Below are 18,660 nucleotides of genomic sequence, written 5' to 3' on the forward strand. Positions count from 1 at the left end.
CCATTCTCAGACTCCTCTGCATCTACAGCCTTCTTTCTGAAGGCCTCAGAGAGCTCTTTGGATCTGAGCATGGCTATTCCACCACTCACTTTACCAATCAAGAGCAAGCCAAACTGAAAGCTCTTAAAATAAGACCGGCTCCTCCAGAATCCTCTCTAACCGTGCTATAAACGTGGGGGTGTTCTAACTTTTTCACGGGCGTCCACTTTATGCTTATGACTTCAACAATTGAATTGATTTCAGTGTCAGCAGAAGAAGAAGAAGCAGATCTGATCCAGTGGAAATGTCTGTTTCTACTGTAAAATTGTACTTATAATATTTATTATGCACAAAGGAGTACAGTACGGTTCAAGAGTCTTCTAAAATGGCAGCAAACGTTTTACCCAGATCACCCCAGAATATCTGATGTGTGTTTCGGTTTCTTTTTGTCGTTGTTGTTGTTGTTGTTGGGTTTTTTTCACAGCAGCGAGGCGGCCAGAGGAGGCTGGGGCACAGCAACTAACATCACAAGAACACGGCCACAACGAAAGAGTAAAAAAAACAAGTACACGAGTGGAAAACAGTCTACAAGGTCCATAAATATGAAGAGACTAAAGGAAAACCAGGAAAGAGCTTGTGGTGGTGTAAGGATACACAGAAGACAAGGAAAGCAAGTAACAAAAATGGTCATTGCAAAGTGTAAAAATAAAAAGGTGGCGGTAAGGTGTTACATCAAATGAGTGTCGTTATCAAAATAGACTAATTGTAAGGCCAAAAATGCATTCAAGCACATTGTTCGAGAACATATCAAAATTAGTGATGCCTCTCCTTCATTTGAAACAGCAGTCTCTCTTTACTGAGGGAAGAGCACATTTCATTGTGAGACACTTTCCAAACCAGAAGATGTGCACATACAGTCTAGAACACAGAACAGAACATGTCTCTGGATGCTGGGCTTCAAACACTGAAGGGAGGGTTTGGTTCGCCGGTTTCTTGGGTGAGAAATGAGAATCGGGCTGGTACGCTACCCAACTGGACGTGTGCCTTGTTTAACTTCACATCAGAACATCATTGAAATGAGATCACGATCACTGGCTCCTACCAGCTTCCAAACACCATTAGTCATGCTAGCATTGTTTTCTCCAGTAGATTTCTCCAGTATCTTCACCATCTTCATCTCCCCACCAAGCCACAATCAGCCTCATCAGCGATCACATGGACAGAGCACAGACAGAGAACAATGCAGCAGCTGTGTCGGCATCGTTGGATTAGTCCGCCTTTACATTTACATTCATGGCATTCGGGAGGCGCTCTCGTTCAGACTTGCTCATTAATTTAACAGGGAAATTCCATCAAATTTCCAAACAATCTGCTTAATTAGGCCATGTTTTAGTGTGAAATGTACCCAAGTGCCAGAATTTCTGCACAGTGGTGGTGAAGTGAATCAGGGGTCATGGTAATACGGTCAATTTCTTTACTAGCCAAATCCGAGTGTTATATCTAATGTCCATGATGGTCAAATAATGGAAAATTTGAAAAGGTATGTTTTTGGGGGACTAACATAAACGGGCATAAAAAAAAAACATTATTTGAAGCCAAAATATTCCAAATATTCAATACAACTATTGAGAAGATAACGTCAACAAGGCATCAGGCAGAGTATTGTTTACATATTTTAATGTAATACTTTTGTTTAAGGAAGATATAAGCGGCTTTTAGTTTACACCACTGCAGAAAACACTTCGGACCCTTTACATTTCATACCAAACCACTCTCAATGCCTTTGTTTACATCATTTAATAAATGTAATGATTTGGAAGAATCAGTGCTAAAACTTCTGTATGTTATGATTTAAGAAATTCAGTGGAATACCTCTTTAAACAAGCTTCAGAGACGAATGTAGCGCTAGGACTCCTGCTTAACCGTTTTACGAATGCAGGGCATTAACCTCTAGTTTGCTATGGGAAGGGCAGTGGTGTTCTCCACTACACTACACCACCTGCTTCCTTTCCAACGTACTTTCCTTGATTTTTGCCCAATTTGTGGTCCACAGCCTTACTGGATACAATAGCAGGGTTGGCCATGCTGTGGCTTTATCTGGCCCCCTGATAAGAACAGAAAAAACACAAAGAAAGCAAATTGAAAAGGACGCTTCCCTTAACTATTTTTGGACACAGCCACATTGTGGAAGGTTATGTTGTACATCAAGCATCTGAGACCTGAACAAAGAGTGGCTGAGTGAGCTCTACTACACTATTAAAGGTGGTGCCTCGTTGTTTAAGTGTGGATTTAACCGACCTTTCAAAACATGAACTATTCCACAAGTAATTGCCTTGAGGTCCAGCTTCCGCAATCCAGTTCCTCCGAGCTTCTAAAAAGGTGCAAGAACATGCACCTGTTGAACTATCTGCATGAAGGATAAACCTCCAATAATCAAAAGAGCAAGGCTTTCTGTTTTCATGTGCCACTGTTGTTGAAGCAGTGGGGTGCTTTAATTGGGATCACTGCAGGATCTCTGATTAAATGAGTTCAGTGTCATGAGAAACTGTTATAGTGACCGATTTAAGAAGTGTGAAGTGAGGGCATTCACTGAAATAAGACCAAATGAGTAGCAAGGCCTTTTCCTCACAGCTAGTCTGAGCAACGTTCAACTCTAGAATGGGCTAAAACTATGTCCCTTGAGCTGCTTTGACTAATCCTGATTGGCTGAAGGTGGCGCAATACCTTCCTGAAAGGTAACTGTGGTGTGGTTCCAACACGGCACAAAGTTCACCGCGGACATAAAACCTGAAAACCCTGGGAATGTTGCAAGCTCACAGTGACTACAGATCTTCCACTGTAGCCTTGTAGAGCCACTGTCACATAATAATAATGATAACAATGATGATGATGATGATAACTACAGTAATAATAGCTTTATTTGTATAGTCTCTGCCTTCAACCAAAGGTTGCTTAATAAAAACTCCAGCGATAATATTTCTAGTCTAGGACAATTGGGACCAGTTTGGACCAATTCAGTCAGATGGTCAGTTTCGATAACAACAACGATGGTCTGTTGAATAGATTAATGACCGATCCATCACTTGCCAATGCACTCAAGCAGTGACACATTGGGAGTTTCAGGATGGTCGTATGAGGCCACCGTCATCCACCCATGATTACAGTCTACTTTTAAGGGCTTTGGATTTGGTAATCCACTGTTGTTCTTCTATTTATTCAGTTTTTTTTTTTTTTTTTACTGGGCATACATGGCCGACCTACCAGCTGGACGAAAGCATGATCGATGTCCAAAAGTGCATCACAGATATCGTAAGAGTTTTGCTTCCTAAGACACTGCATTAAGTGTGTTGCTGCCCCCTGTATGACCATACGATGCGCTAAACGCCACCCTTCGTGTTTATGTTGCCAAAGAGAACCATGTAAACAAGTTGGTGGAAAAAAACAAAACAAAAACAAAACAAACACAAAAAGAGCACCAGACAGTAACTTTACACCCACTACTGGACCTCTGATTGTTAGAAAAAAAACAGTCAAAGGCCCACAGCACCACTTCCAGTCCCCCTTATGGAGCTGTTAAAGAGGACCTGGGTAGAGAAGGCAAGCTGATCCCCATAATTGACCCCAGCATGTTGCACATGTCCGTTAGATTCAAAAAGAGTTGCTTTGCATTCAGACCTAATTAGACAGTCTTCGGGGCCTGTATTCACCAAGCACCACCACAATATGAGTGCTGATCTGTAGGAGTAAGGTTTATAGCCAGCTTGTTAGGACGTTCCACATAAGCAGAACCTGAAATATGAATATGGCCTCCAGTACTGTTCCTGCTTCTCTCTCGCGCTGCCTTCCCAGCACCTCCAGCTGGCCGTGACTGGCCGAGGAGGCTGTCTAATCTGAAGGAGCTTGCGATGTGATGCATGGGTTTCAGAAAGGAAGAGCTTTCTCTTCCTCCTACGATGCTTCCGGCTCCATTTCCACTTCTCCTAAGCCATCAGCATCAAAGTCTTCATCCACACACTCGTCGCCCCAGTTTTCCTCAAACCCCTCTCCTTCTTCCTCATCCTCAAAGCCCAAGTCTCCGTAGTCCACATCATCCTCCTCATCATCATCGTCGTCCTCGTCATCGTCGTCCTCGTCATCCCCTATAACCTCCAGTTCCTCATCCTCACCTTCATCCCCGATCACTCCTTCCACCACCTCTCCTTCTTCACGTCCGAGGACTTCTTTCGCTTCTTTATGACGAGAGGCGGCAGCAGGGAGCGCTGCACTGTCCATCACAACTTCTTCCTCGAATGTTCCGCACTGGCTACCGTAACCAGGTCTACTCGGGGCAGGGATATAGAGATGAGCAGTAGTTGCCATCGCAGCCTGTGGTAACCTGGATGCAGAGAGTCCAGGGCCTCCTAGATTGGGAGGCGGGGGCAGGAGAGGCGTGCCTGGCACATACTCGCGGATCTCGCCTGGCTCCAGGGGGTCTGGCCCGCATGGGTCGTGCTCGCTGCAAGACAACTTGCCATCCAGCTTGGAAATAAAGAGCATGCCGTCACGGTGCTGCTTACAGTACGAGCTGGGACACATCTCGCAGAAAGAGGCCGCCTCCCTGCCACACTCGTTACACTGATGCCATGGGCACTCCCAGCGACCTGCAGACAAGGACAAACAGAAACCTGCTGAAAACACTTTCATTACTACAACATTCTATGAACACCATTCAGGAGAATGAACCGACCATTTGTTTACCCACCATCATGCTAATAGATATTTAAATTTGCAGTAATAAAACACACCACAAGATTTGTTTGATACATGGCTTGTTGGGTGGATTATTGGGTTGGATAGTGTGTTGGGATGGACAGGGTTGGGTGGGTTAGGTCAGAACGTAGTAGGTGGGTTATGACTTGTTGGGTGGGTTATCTGCTTGTTAGAAGGTAGGGATGGACATGGGTTAAGGCCATTTTGTTGGTTTAGGTTAGGGAGTAGTAGGTGGATTATGACTTATTGGGTGAGTTATTGCATTGGTTAGGATATATTGAGTGGGTTAGGGCGTGGGTGTGGGCATTTGTTAGGGTGAATTGGGTGGGTTAGGCCAGCACTTACTCTTCTCAGTTATTGGGCAGGTTACTTGGTCAGTTAGGACTTACTGGGTAGATTATTGGGTTGGTTAGGGCGTGGGGACGGACATGGGTTAGGGCTAATTGGGTGGGTTAAGTTAGGTAGTAGTAAGTGGAATATGACTTGTTGGGTGGGTAAGGCATGAGTTAGGGCTAATTGGGTGGGGTAGGTTAGGGAATGGTAGGTGGATTACTGCGTTGGTTAGGATTTATTGGGTGGGTTAGGGCGTGGGTATAGGCAAGGGTTAGGTTAGGGAGTAGTTGGTGGGTTATGACTAAATGGGTTGGTTATTGCACTGGTTAGGATTTATTGAGTGAGTTAGGGCGTGGGCATTTGTTATGGTTATTAGGGTGGGTTAGGTCAACGCTTACTCTTCTCAGATATTGGACAGGTTACTTGGTCAGTTAGGAATTACTGGGTTGGTTAGGGTTTATTGGGTGGGTTAGGGTAACCTTTCGGTGTCCAAATCAAACATGTTTGTGGGCCATGTTCTGGGCAGCCCTGAATACAGATTATGAACCTATGCTTTCTGAGTACTTGTGGAATACGTACTTGTGTACTCTACTTGTGGATTTGCTGCTAAATGAAAGCCTTACAAACCAGCCTGTTTATTTGCTACAAAATAACTAAAAATTTAAATTGTGCTCAAAAATACAGGTGGATTGAAGTATAGATGTGCCCCAGCTTCCCCAGATGTGCATATGTTTACCTATACTACACATATACATAGGCTTGTTCACGTATTTGACACTAAATGACGTAGTTCTTTATTACAGGTTTCTTAACAGCTGGTAAATCAACTACATTTGAAATGACCTAAATGACTTTTCAAATGAAGAGCTGTTTTATTCAGCCATATACTTCACACAGGAAATGACCATACTACGGACATGTTGCTTGCTAAGAGACAGGCCCCACTCACCTGCTGGCCTTTTGGACAGGTTCAGGCAGTCTGCATGATACACTTTCGGACATCCAGGTTTCTTGCAGGAGACGATCTGGCCCCCATCGCCACAGTAAAAACACTCATCTTCTCGCTCCTTAACCACCTCCAGCTGACTTTTCCGCTTTCCAGAAACCCTCCTCTTTAGCTTGCGGCCTTTGTCTTCTGATGGCGGCTGGTTCTGCGGTGGACACAGATGAATGTGTGACCAGACAAGACAGAAAAAAAAGTTAGTCTTTTAAATGAGCTCTGGATAGATGTGCTTGTGTTGTATGTTTATTGCCATCTATTCCACCTAAACCTAAATACAGTATCTATTATATTGTTATAATTATGTTTCTGTCATTGCGAGAGGGTCAAACAGGACAAATGCCCTGTACGTCCATGCTTTATTCTAAAAAAGGATTTCCTACCTAGAAAGGCCACCTGCGGTGTGTCAATCAACAATCTATAATTAATCACCACATACCTTAGGTCGCACCCCTAGGAAGCCACTGCAGTTTGGCGCCCCGCATTTGCACACAGTCTTGCCATTCCCTAGACATTCTAGGTTATAGTTGAAGGTGAGCTCCACTCCTGCAAAACAATCAGAGACACTGTTAAACCAGAAACGCACCAGTACTGGCATCTGCTCTGGCTCTAATGTCCTCCACCAGTCTCATTGATATGTTAACTATAAAGCCTTGGAAAAAGTCACTTATTATTATTATTACTATTCATAATAACAATAATAATAATTATTATTATTATTAGTAGTAGTAGTAGTAGTAGTGGGATAATATACCCCAACACATGGAAACATGGAAATTCATCATACCATAGCAAGATTGTATCTTGTATTACAGGTGGTTGCTATGTTTTTCAAGATGGTTGCTATAGTGTTGCTAGGTAGTTTATATAGAGTTGTTTAGTGGCTGCTATGGTGTTTATAGGTGATAGCTATAGTACTGCCATGTTATCACAAGTGGTTGCATTGATGTTGCTAACTGGTTGCTAGAAGGGTGTTATAGTTGCAAGGAGGTTGCTACGGCATTTCTGGTGATTGAAACGGTGTTCCATATTTGTTGCTACGTGACCGCTATGCTATCCCAAGTGTTTGACTCCTTCGGGACTAATTAGAGAACAGTCCTAAAAATGATGTTCATCTCTAATAGCAATGCTGCTCAATATACTGCAGTCTGAAGGTTCTGTAAAAGGGCACTACTCCCACCTGCACCGATGTCCTCCAGAGCAAACAGTCCCACTCGCGTGTCCCCATTCACTGTCCACTTCTGTGTCTCACAGTTGGGCTGGCAGCAGTGATTCATGAAGCGCGCCTGGTTCCCCTTCGGCCCTGCGTCGATGATGCGATCCTGGAGGCGAAAAAAAAAAAAAAAAAAAAAGAATCCAACTTAGCAGGAGGTTAAGAGACGAGAGGGGAAGAGACCCAGCAGGGCTCCACCCAGGCATAAAACATTCAGGTATAGATCTATCTGCAGAGAACAGCACTTCAATAATGAAGGCTGTGGGTGTTATTAATGTATTGAATAAGTGAAGTGAAGACAGCAGACGTGGTTTTTTGATGTTTTATGTTAAACCAGGTTGGAATGGATATTATGAGGACACTTAGCAGCTTTTTATATAGATGTACGTTACGCATTGTGATCAGTTTCGAGATGTAATCACTCAAACCACTTCGGAGGTCAGAAAGGCATCTTGACCACATTTAACACAAGTGTTTTCCATATCCAGATACAGTTTGGCAAGTGGAAATACATCTGTCGGGATAACGCTTTATTATCATATTTTTTTGGGGGGGGGGGCATTTTGTTTCAGTCATTTTGTGGAACCGCCACTGTTTCTCTAAACCTTTCACCAGAGCCACCTTGATGACAAAACTGTGAGTTTGATTGTTCTTTCTCCATTCTGAATTGATAGTAATGTAAATTTAGTAATTAATTAATTAATTAATTAATTAATTAATATGAGCATCTTAGTGTTCATTTTAGGATTCTTCAGCTTTTTTTCTTCCTTAGGGCAGATTTTGTGAATCAGCCTTTAAAATTACAGTCTAAGACCAGTGTGAGGTTACTGTAACATTAAGTAAATATTTAAAAAAATATGTAAACATATTTTTATGAATACCAACAGTATTAGTGGTGTTTTTAAGTGAAAGGTTTCTTAAGACAATTTTGGGAATCCAGACAAACTCGGTCTACTTGGAGAAGGAAAAAAAAAAAAATTCAATCAATCAGAGAGACTTGCCTTGTCCAGCGTGAGCATGTAGAAGTTGCTGATGTCATTGTCTTGTGCGTGTTTGATCCTGGCACGGCACTCCTCTTCATCAATCATCTCACCCACGTACTCACTCACAAAGGCACCCTGTGGGGGCAGCAGAGAGTCAGTAGACGATAGTCAAAAAAAAAATCATTTGCACATTTTAGGATATTTCTGCATTAAACAATGAATTGTGAGGCCCTAGATAATTACTATACAACAGAACAACAATAAATATATTAAAAACACAAAAGAAGCAATATATCTACACAACATCTACAATATGAACATGTATATTACAAAAAAACATGTATATTACAAACAACCTACAAAATATAGACAGCAGTTAGTGTTGTCATGGTGTTCCACATCCTTCCCACCACTTATCACCCTGGATTTTGGTCAACCAACAAACCACACACACATCATAATGAAACTATACTCAACTACACACACACACACACACACACACACACACACTATTCTTAATCTAATATTAAAATGGTTTAGTGAGAGTAATTTTATGTAATAAAGAAAGTGAGTGATAAGGATATTGGGGATGAATTCACAACTTCACGCCTTGTTCAGTAGCCTGATAGTCTTTGAGTAGAAGCTGTTCTTTAGCCTGTTGGCTGTGCCACCTTCAGCCAGATAGCAGTGGCTACTGTCCAATCTGACTTTGTCAGTTTTCCTCAGGCATCAGCCTATGATGAACTCTGCTATCCTAACCAGTCTCTGAAGAGCCTTGCAGCCAGTGAAGCCACCCATGAGCCTTGGTAAAACTTGGTAAGGATGTAAGGAGGCAGGAGCAGAAGTGCTGAAAGCAGATCTCACAGCTAAGTTGGGGTATTGGGACCAGGTGAGGTCATCACTTCTCTTCAGCTCTACTGACGCATTAGAGGGGGACCACCCTTTGTAGACTACAGGAAGCTTCTTGGTTTGGTTGATGGTGAGACAGATTGCGAAACTTTTTAAAAAAGCAAAAACCACCAACCTCATCTTCAACATCTGTAGGCAGTCACGTCTCAAAGGCCTAGAGTTGCCAGATTATCAGCAAACTTAAGAGATGTTGGATTGGCGCTTGGCTACACAGTTACATGAGACATGTTTCCTGTCTTGGCTAAAAACACATCCCTGGGGAGCCCCTGTTCTGAGAGTCAGTGTTGAGGAGAAGCGGCTTCCCCATTTTCACCACCTGGGGTCTGCCCATCAGAAAGTCCAGAATCAAGCTGCAGAGATGGATGATTAGACCCAAGTCTAGGAGCTCTGAGGAGTTTGGCAGGAGTGACGGTGTTGAATGATGAGCTGTAGCTCATGAACAGCATTGTCACATACTGTGTGTTCTTCCTGTCCAAGCAAGTGATAGCAGTGTGCCAAGTCAGGGCAACAGCGTCGCCTGTAGGTCTACTTGAGCAACACGCAAATTGATGAGGGTTCAGAATTAGCTCACATAAGCAATTCTATTAGAGAATGCTTAACTTGATGTAATTTGAGTGGCGATGCACACTGCACAATAACTGGCATTTAGGTCTCCGTTACTTTCAGAGCAAAAAATGAAGTACCAAGCAAACCAGATGCTCAACATGTTGTGGCCCATTTAGAGCAAAAGGGGGAAAAGAAAAGAAAGGGGAAAAAGGGACACCATTCAACCATCATTCTGCATCCTTTAACACTACCATGCTAAAAGCACAACCCCCACCTCACCTTCTTGATTTCAGAGACACTGCGTAGCCCCCAGCCACGGGAGAGTGTGCGGAAGATCTCCACTTGGCTGTACAAGCGCTTGCTGAAACACTGGTTCTGACAGCGCTCTCCGGCCACGCACACCTGTGGGTTGCACTCGTACATCAACATGCGATTGATGCACTCAGAGTCCATGCCACACGGGTTCTCGTCAGTAGCCTTACAATTGCAACGCGGGATCTCGGACAGGTCTGCCGTCAAGATCTGCACTTTCCCTATTGGCCGGTTCACCTGAAGGAACAGTTAAACCAATTATGAGGTACAGTTTAAAATATGAACCCCCTTGGTGATAAAACATTTAATACAGAAAAGCTTTTTCAGTCAAATCAATGCTACAATCAGCACTGGAACAGAAGAACTAAGTGTATTATACTTATGTAAATTACAGATTTACATAATTGTATGGAGTGGATTTACGGTACTGTGGAGATGAAGATGTTTAACGAACACAGTGATGTAAAACTACTACCTTTTGTAGTTTACTTTTTTGTGTGTGTTTTACTGCTAATATGAGGAGCTTTTCACAGTATTGTATGTTTTTAAAGGGGTAGGTAGGGCACAGTTACATTTTACTATATTTGTGTGTGTGTGTGTGTGTGTGTGTGTGTGTGATGTATATATATATATATTATTTATACACAGCCCAAAGCTCCAGGATTCGCTCTCAGGGTTACTCTTAGTGGTTCTAAAAAGAATTAATAAACTTAGTCATTAAATATTTTATGTAATAATTGCGTTTGTTTATTTATTCATTTTCACTTTGGATTTTAATTACATTTTTTTAGAATTTTTATATACATTTTATATAAAAATGTGTTTTAACTTGTATTTCTAAATCAATCTAATCACAGTGGCTTTCATCAGTGAAATTACATTGATTTCAAAGCAATCCCATTAATTTAATGTGACAGCACAAAGATTTTGCACTGTCAGCTTCTGTAGTGAATAAATGTCAGAGACTTTAACACTTTAACACACTACTTTAACTTTGGGGGACGTTAACACAAGAAGTGGGGTTCAACCAATCACACACACAAACGCCGCTGCTTTGGCTTAGCTGACCTTTGAACAGGAGGCCCAGCCATGAAGACCCAAAACAGAGGAAATACAATTTTTTGCAGCTTGTGTGTGCGTGTGTGTGTGTGTGTGTGCCTGCCACAAATGGGTGATACAAACTGTAGATTTCTAGTGTGACTGTGGATTAAAGCACTTTAAGCACTAAATAAAGAGGTTTTATTATTATTATTATTATTAGCAGTAGTAAAGCAGCATTTGAAAAATATGGGGCATACCTTTATGTGTCTGTATGGTGGGGGTTTCTTGTCGTTTTTCCTGTCCTCCTGCAGCTGCCTCATCTCCTTCTCAGCCAGCAGCTCTCTGAATCGTTCAGCCGCCTCATTTAAAGCTGCACAAAACGATAAACACACATACCATTATTCCTCAGTTCAGTATCATTCAAGCTCAGCGTGTTCCTTCCTCAGGCACTCTATTGAAAAAAGGTTGTTAAGTAGCTTATGAGAACTTATGCTGGAGGACATATAACACAGTGCACAGGGCCGACAGTCCCGCCCCCCCCCCTCACAAAAAACAAAGAGGTTACTAGCTTTGACACCTTTCTTGTAGACGGCATCTGTGCCTTTCCCCATTTTCTCTTTGTTGTTGGCGTCCCCCTCCATGTAGGGGAAGCAGCGGGCCTGGTAGGTCCACACGTAGTCTTTGGAGCCGAAGAAGTGCACAGGGAACTCGCCCACTTCATGCCTCATGCGGGAGATGTTCTCTGGAACGTTTTTGGGAAGACTGACCTCTGCAGGCCACCACCTGCACAGCCCACAACACAGCGGTTAAAACACAGTATTTAAATGTTGGAACATCATCATTTGTTTAAAAAATGACTCTGACTGACTCTGCACCTCAGCCAAGACACAACACCAACCTGTAACGGCCCACTTTCACCCACAGGATGTCTTTGTACTGGGGTTTCTTGCCTGCTCGGCAGTCGTTGCAGTACCAGCTGCCCTGAGGCATTTCGATGTTGAGACACTCACGGTGGAAAGCAGCAGGGCAGGACTCACAGCACAGAAGACTGCCCCCTACAACACAGGAGGGGTTACACACCAAAGCACATTACATATCTACGCAGTTGTTTAAAGCAGCATTATGGAGAATTGGTATTTTTTGCTCCTGGACTCCCTCCATAGATGTAGACTGTAATTCACTTGTAGTTTACTGTGTTTAAGTACAAAGCATGCTTTGAGCACCACCTCAGTGACAGCTGTACACATGCCTTAGTTGACAAGCTAAGAGCTACAGAACTGGCATCTCAAGTAAATCTTAAGAATCACATGGACTAAGGAGGTAGAGTGCCATTACAGGATTTTACACAAATATGACTCAGGTTTCGCAGTGTTCTGCAGCTCTGGCGAGAGAACAAAATGATTTTGAAGCTGCTTTTTAAGGTAAAACTATGCCTTAACTGTAAAGCAACATAAAGTTACAACCCAGACGTTATTGTATTTTTACAGATTACACGGAAGCTTTTATTTGCATGGAATCTTAACAGTTGACCTTCTATTTTTTTGCTAATATCGTAAACCATTTTTTAGTTTGTAGGGTTTTTTGCTTTTAAAAATATTTTTATGTTTTTTTTTTCTCTGTTTATGTAAAGCACCTTTAATTGCCACTGTGAATGAAAGGTGCCATGCGATTAAAATTTGCCTTGCTTTGACTTGACTTAACACACTACTAATCAAAACAGTAATCTATGGCATTTTCCATCTGTGAAAACTTGAAGCTTTGAGGCACAGAGTTGTGATAATTTAATAAACTATTTAACATGCTGTCTATCGTTTGTAACTTTGCAGAGAAATCAAAACTTTTACAAGGCACTATATAGAGAGAACCAGATATGACACAATACCCTCAGAGCAGACGAAGCACCAGCTGACGTTGATGTGTTCGTGGTTCTTGCAGCCTTTGCGGGGGGTGAAGTGGTTTGGACATAGGAAGCTGTTGTTGGCCAGTGGGACGCTGCCAGCGGCCATGCAGTAGTCGTTAGCGTGGTAAGCCACTGGACAGCGCACACAGCGGGTCAGGCGACCTGTGGCAAGCACACACATACACAGACAATGAAACACCAAGACAACCTCTCGAGATCTTCATTAAAAACATGTAAAGAAATCACACACACACACACACACACACACACACACACACACACACACACATATATATATATATATATATATATATATATATATATATATATATATATATATATATATATATATAAATATAAATGACCACCTACATACAAACATTCTCTCTTACTGTACTTGTTGCATACTTGTAATATTCCTAAAATTCCTTGTATGGCTAAATATAGAGATTTTGATTCAAATAATAATTACATTAAAAATGACTAATCCTACACTTCACAAAAATAACCACATGAATAGATAAAATACTTAAAATAATGATTTCCAAGCCAATCAAAAACCCGAGCTGTTCTTATTTAAAAAATAAATAAATAAATAAATAATGCTTAATTATTTCATAGTATTTGCTTTTTGGCCACTGTCTCTTCCATCACTGTGTTCATTCGAACCCCTTTGCTTATTTAACTATGTACTATGTAATGTAAAAATGTCCCATTGCTCGTCCCATGCTACACAGAAGGCTTCTCTCTCACCCTTGGAGATGGAGGGGTTGTTGGGGTTGGTGATGTAGCAGGCCAGGCAGACGTGCAGCGAGCAGCGGAAGCCTCTGTTCTGAGGGACCGTGGGGGCATGTTTCAGAATACACTCTGCATGATAAAACTTCCCACACACCGGGACCATACACCGCCTGACGTCCTCTCCAGACTGCTTGCACACAAAACATGTGTGCACACCTTGGAGAGAGCATACACACAAACACAGAGGTTACACTCCTGCAATGGTGATCATAATAAAGGTAGCACTGATCCTGTGAGTAATGATTAGAATTGGATATATGGTCACAGTGTGTGATGTGATGTTAGCTGTGAGAGGATTTGAGTAGTCTAAACATAACCGTCAACTATTCAGAAGCTCATCATTATCAGTGGTGCAGTGGTGGCTCCACAGTTAGAGCTCCAGGCTATTGATGCCAGGGTTGTGGGTTCGATACCCGGGCTCGGCAAGCTGCCACTGTTGGGGCCCCTGAGCAAGGCCCTTCACCCTCTCTGCTCCCTGGATGCTGGAGTTGGCTGCCCACGGCTCTAGGTGTGTGTGTGTGTGTTAACCGCACCTTAGTTCAGTGTGTGTGTGTTTGTGTGTGTGTTCAACACCACAGATGGGTGAAATGCAGGGGACACATTTGACAGACAAATACGTGCACCTTTACCTTTATTTTTTTTTAAAGCAGCAGTATGCAAGAATTAGTATTTTTTGCCCCTGGGCTCCCCCTACAGGTGAGTTGTATTCACAGCATCCTAAAGGGGCTGCAACTACAACTCACGCTTTGAGTGCCCCCTTATGGGCAGATGTACATGTGCGTTTGTTGACAAGCTGAGAGACACAGAACTGTCACTGAAAGTGGGAAAAAAAAGCATGTGCCACTGTTGGCCCTGTTGGTTTTTCTGCTCAAGTGGTGCTGGAACATGGCTGAGCCAGTGCTTTGACCCCAACTGAGACATGCAAGGAGAAGGTATTCCAATGTACTGTACAAGTAAATAAGTAAGATAAAAATGAAGGTACTTCAGTTCACATCAGTATTTGGGGGGGGGGGGGTCTTTCTTAACAAAAATGTTACATACAGTGCTCTCCAGGGACCACAACCTTTCACACTTAAGGAAGAGCGGGAGCAAGCTTACCAGTCTTGCACTCCTTGCAAACGAAACGTCCTCTGGGCGTCTCGCTGAGGCCGATACACTGTAGATGAAACGCTCCACAGCAATGTCCCTCACACAGCAGCAGCTCACCTGTATTCTCACACACCTGAAGAAGAGACACAGTTTTAGATATAGGCATATACTTTTTATTGTTAAAGCAGTTTCTCCTTGTTTTATTGATATTTGTGAGAACACAGCGCAGAAATACGGCTTAAACATTTCCTAAATCTGTAGAGCCCGTGGCTTCCATTGCGTATTGCCAGGTCAAACGTGACTCACATTTGGTGTTACTAGACTGTGAAGACGAGTCGAGATACTTGTCTCTGCTGTGAACTGGTGGATTCGTGTGTTCATCTATGTTTTGTGTAAACTGACCAATAAGACACTCAGAAACTCATCTTTTGCCTATTGCCTATTTTTTTTTTTTAGGTTTAGGGTCTTCACACAGCGCTCTAGCTCATAAGGGATCTCATTACAGAGAGAGCTGAGATTATTCTGCACATTTTCATACAAAACATATGGGTATTATCTTATAAGCAAGTGCCTTTAAAGGCGAATATAAGAAGATGAAGAATGCCCTTAGACGCCAGAGGGTTAATCCACCAAACACGGCTCATTAGCCAGGGATCAAACAGATGTCTAGAACTGATCTAAAGACCACGTACCTGACAAACGTTCTCTTTTAGTGAGGCAGCTCCTCCTTTCTCTGACAGTTTTCTGCCGTTGGACAGCCCTGTATCAGTAGTCAACAAGTCTCTGGCCGAGAGTAGCCCCTCATTCAGTGCAGCCTGGACGGGGAAGTGAAACAGTTTTGTTATCTGACAGATCTCTCGCTCTCTCTTTCATCATATTTCATACAGTCACATGACAACCATTTCTATTCTCAATTGTTCTCAAGTTTTTCTACTGTGATTACAGGATGTTTTAAATGCATTGGTGAATCAACAACAACAACATGATTAAATAGTGCTATAGTAGCATCCAGGCCTTTACGGTTGCTGGACGTTACTGACCTCTGTGTTTAATGGTCCCAAGCTTTCAGGCTGGCTCTGCTCTGCTGTTTTGGGCTCAGCTGGAGTGCGGCTATGCCTTGTCTCACGGCTCCGGGGCACGCTGGGCGTTACAGGCTGATTCGAAGAGGGTGTCTGTGCATTACGTGGTCCAGGGGCAACACCTTTAGACATGTCACATTAAGACCCAAAAAGTTAGACAGTGCAACAAACCTACACTACAACTGATTACTGATTAAACGGTATCAATCAAATGTGTCAATTACCTGCCACAGAAGGTGGGCTGGACAGAGTGGTTCCAGGCACTTCATTTTTCTACGATTTAACAAAATAAAATAAAAAAGGCTGGGGTGAGTTCTCAAAGCGCCAGTATAACCCTTTCAGCTTAAAAATTATATGAAATAAGACTTTCCATGACTACTACCTGAGGATCTTTGTCATTGGATTCCTCTGGCCAATTACCCTGATGCTTAAACTCCTAATTCAGCAGAAAAAGAAAACATCATGAGAATCAAGTTTCAAACTATGGGCTTCGAGTGGGGCATAGTGGTACAGCTCGGCCAGCAATGGTGGTCATGATATACAGATATTTGACCAAAAATAGTGTGTAACTATTACATTTGGATGATGTGATAAAATACATGTAGTTAGAGATTGTTGATTGGTCTGGCAAAACCAAAACAACTAGCTAGCTGTGTTAATATTAATAAAGGACATCATTGTTCGGTACACACAATCATACAGAACACATGGCACGCTATAAGTTAAGGACATGATAATAAATAAAAATGATGCATCAGGTTAAAATATTAATATTGACGCACTGATCCTTAAGCTGGTATTGTGGGAATTGTAGTAAAATTCTTGGCATCGCTATGGTAACAGTAGTTTAGTTGTCTCTACTGGAAACTATTGCTATTGTTTACTACTGTCGATTCCAGGCTACTGATGACAGGGTTGTGGGTTTGATACCCGGGCTCGGAAAACTGCCACTGTTAGGGCCTTGAGCAAGGCCCACACAAATGGTGAATATGGTCGTTTTGTCTTGTCTTGATTGGTTAATTAATCTACATCATTCATCTTCCTCCAAAGTGTCATCAGGTTAAAATATTAATACTGACACACTAACCGAGCAGCCCTTTCGGAAACCATTCAACCCGACTGGTTAATACTGTTTGTGAGATAGGAAAGATAAGATGACCAGTGTTTCACCTTCTTTTTAGGGATCCTGAGTTTATCCTCCTCGATGGCACTCTCCTGTACTTTATGGGTGGGCTTCCTTGCTTTTTTCCTTTCTGAAGATGCTGCAAGATCGAGTCCCAGTTACAAACAGCAGGGGACGTGATACGTGCCACAAAACCAAGCAAAGCGCACATAAGGACATAAAAGCCCAGCACTCACCAGCTTTCTTCTCCGGCAGTTCTGCTTCTGGTGTGGGAGCTTTGTAAGGGGTTGATAAGGGAGGTGAGGAAGGGGTGTTATCTGGCTCATTTGAAGCAGGCTGCTGTTGCAGATGCTGAGACGGTTCTGTCATTGAATCTTCAGACTGCTGATCCACTGCTGAGCTCGCACAGTCAGCCATCTGAGGTTCTAAAGACTGCTGGTCAAAATTAGTGTTATGAATCGGAGCGCCCTGCAAGGAAGTGCAAGATGCCATCAGTGTGCGTCAAAGCAGCCTAAACTGTTCATTCAGAAAACCCTCCTTTACGAGTTACGAACAGCACAGAAGGATGGTTTTGCGGTCTTAAATAACAGCTGCTTTATGATGGATAGAGACACATACTGTTTTAGAGGACTCCAGGGTTTTCTTCATTTTCTTCTTTGGAGAAAACATCTGCTCATACTCCTCACCACACTCGATCAGCCTCTTACTCGGTTTTCGAAGCCTTTTGCTCTCTAAGATTCACAGCAGGACAATAAAAAAAATTAAATAAACAGCATGTCCATATGGCTCCGTCATGTGCTACTGTTAGAGGGTCATAAATGACCTCGCAGCTCTTTTCAACCAAACTAAACTATATGTCCAAATGTTTGTGGACACCCCTTCCAATTAATGCATTTAGCTACTTTAAGTTGCATCCATTGCTGACACAGATGTGCAAATGCACACAAACACACGGCTGGTCTAGTCTCTGTAGAGAAGTACTGCCAATAGAATAGGACTCTCTGGAGCAGATACACAGTTCATGGCACCATGCTTAATGCCACCTAATGCCCTAGTCTTTTAAATGCAATCCAATTCCTGCAGCAATGCTCCTCTATAATCTAGTAGAAAGCCTTCCCTGGACAGTTGCGACAGTTACTCCAACAAAAGCAGGATAGACTCTTCATTAATAGCCTTGATTTCGGAAGAAACAGTGATTGAGCAGATGTCCCAATACTTTTGTCCATACAATGTAACCATGTAACGGTTTGATCGTTTTATTTGAATCATTTGAAGCACCTTTACTTTTTAAGTGTATGTTGGTTAATAAAATTGCTTAATTTAATTAATTAAATGCAAAAAATAAACAAACAAACAAACAAAGACACTATATTTCATAAGACCTACATCTCGGCTCCTAAGACGTCCTAAGTGAAACAGACAGCAGAGAATAACACTCGGGGTCTTACATTCACTTTAGAGTGTGTTCTCTTTTATTTCAGATTCACTAAACTTGTCTTACAATGGTGTAGAACAACGTTCTCTGCTCACTTGGGTGTAGATTCTCATCATTTGAGGCATGTGGAGCTGAAAGCAAGGCTGAAGCCACTGCCACCTAATTAGTGCA

General features: G+C 42.4%; 1 protein-coding gene across 2 annotated transcripts in view; it reads right to left on the reverse strand.

The window, feature by feature from the left end:
* Nucleotides 1-286: 286 nt before the first annotated feature.
* The window catches only part of nsd1a (nuclear receptor binding SET domain protein 1a), a 31,358-nt gene continuing 12,984 nt past the window's right edge, over nucleotides 287-18,660 (reverse strand). For both annotated transcript variants that reach the window (XM_072674320.1, XM_072674319.1), the window contains 19 exons: nucleotides 17,673-17,785; nucleotides 17,291-17,522; nucleotides 17,102-17,193; nucleotides 16,314-16,367; nucleotides 16,156-16,204; nucleotides 15,893-16,053; nucleotides 15,545-15,667; nucleotides 14,862-14,985; nucleotides 13,719-13,919; nucleotides 12,948-13,127; nucleotides 11,964-12,120; nucleotides 11,643-11,848; nucleotides 11,323-11,435; nucleotides 9,992-10,261; nucleotides 8,276-8,392; nucleotides 7,242-7,383; nucleotides 6,501-6,607; nucleotides 6,011-6,212; nucleotides 287-4,619 (listed from right to left, as the gene is read on the reverse strand). In XM_072674320.1, coding sequence (XP_072530421.1) covers nucleotides 3,928-4,619; nucleotides 6,011-6,212; nucleotides 6,501-6,607; nucleotides 7,242-7,383; nucleotides 8,276-8,392; nucleotides 9,992-10,261; nucleotides 11,323-11,435; nucleotides 11,643-11,848; nucleotides 11,964-12,120; nucleotides 12,948-13,127; nucleotides 13,719-13,919; nucleotides 14,862-14,985; nucleotides 15,545-15,667; nucleotides 15,893-16,053; nucleotides 16,156-16,204; nucleotides 16,314-16,367; nucleotides 17,102-17,193; nucleotides 17,291-17,522; nucleotides 17,673-17,785 — 3,335 coding nt within the window. In that variant the 3' untranslated portion in view covers nucleotides 287-3,927. The remainder of the gene's footprint in view (nucleotides 4,620-6,010; nucleotides 6,213-6,500; nucleotides 6,608-7,241; nucleotides 7,384-8,275; nucleotides 8,393-9,991; nucleotides 10,262-11,322; nucleotides 11,436-11,642; nucleotides 11,849-11,963; nucleotides 12,121-12,947; nucleotides 13,128-13,718; nucleotides 13,920-14,861; nucleotides 14,986-15,544; nucleotides 15,668-15,892; nucleotides 16,054-16,155; nucleotides 16,205-16,313; nucleotides 16,368-17,101; nucleotides 17,194-17,290; nucleotides 17,523-17,672; nucleotides 17,786-18,660) is intronic.

This window comes from Salminus brasiliensis, chromosome 2 (genome assembly GCF_030463535.1).
Source record: "Salminus brasiliensis chromosome 2, fSalBra1.hap2, whole genome shotgun sequence".
Lineage (NCBI taxonomy): Eukaryota > Metazoa > Chordata > Actinopteri > Characiformes > Bryconidae > Salminus > Salminus brasiliensis.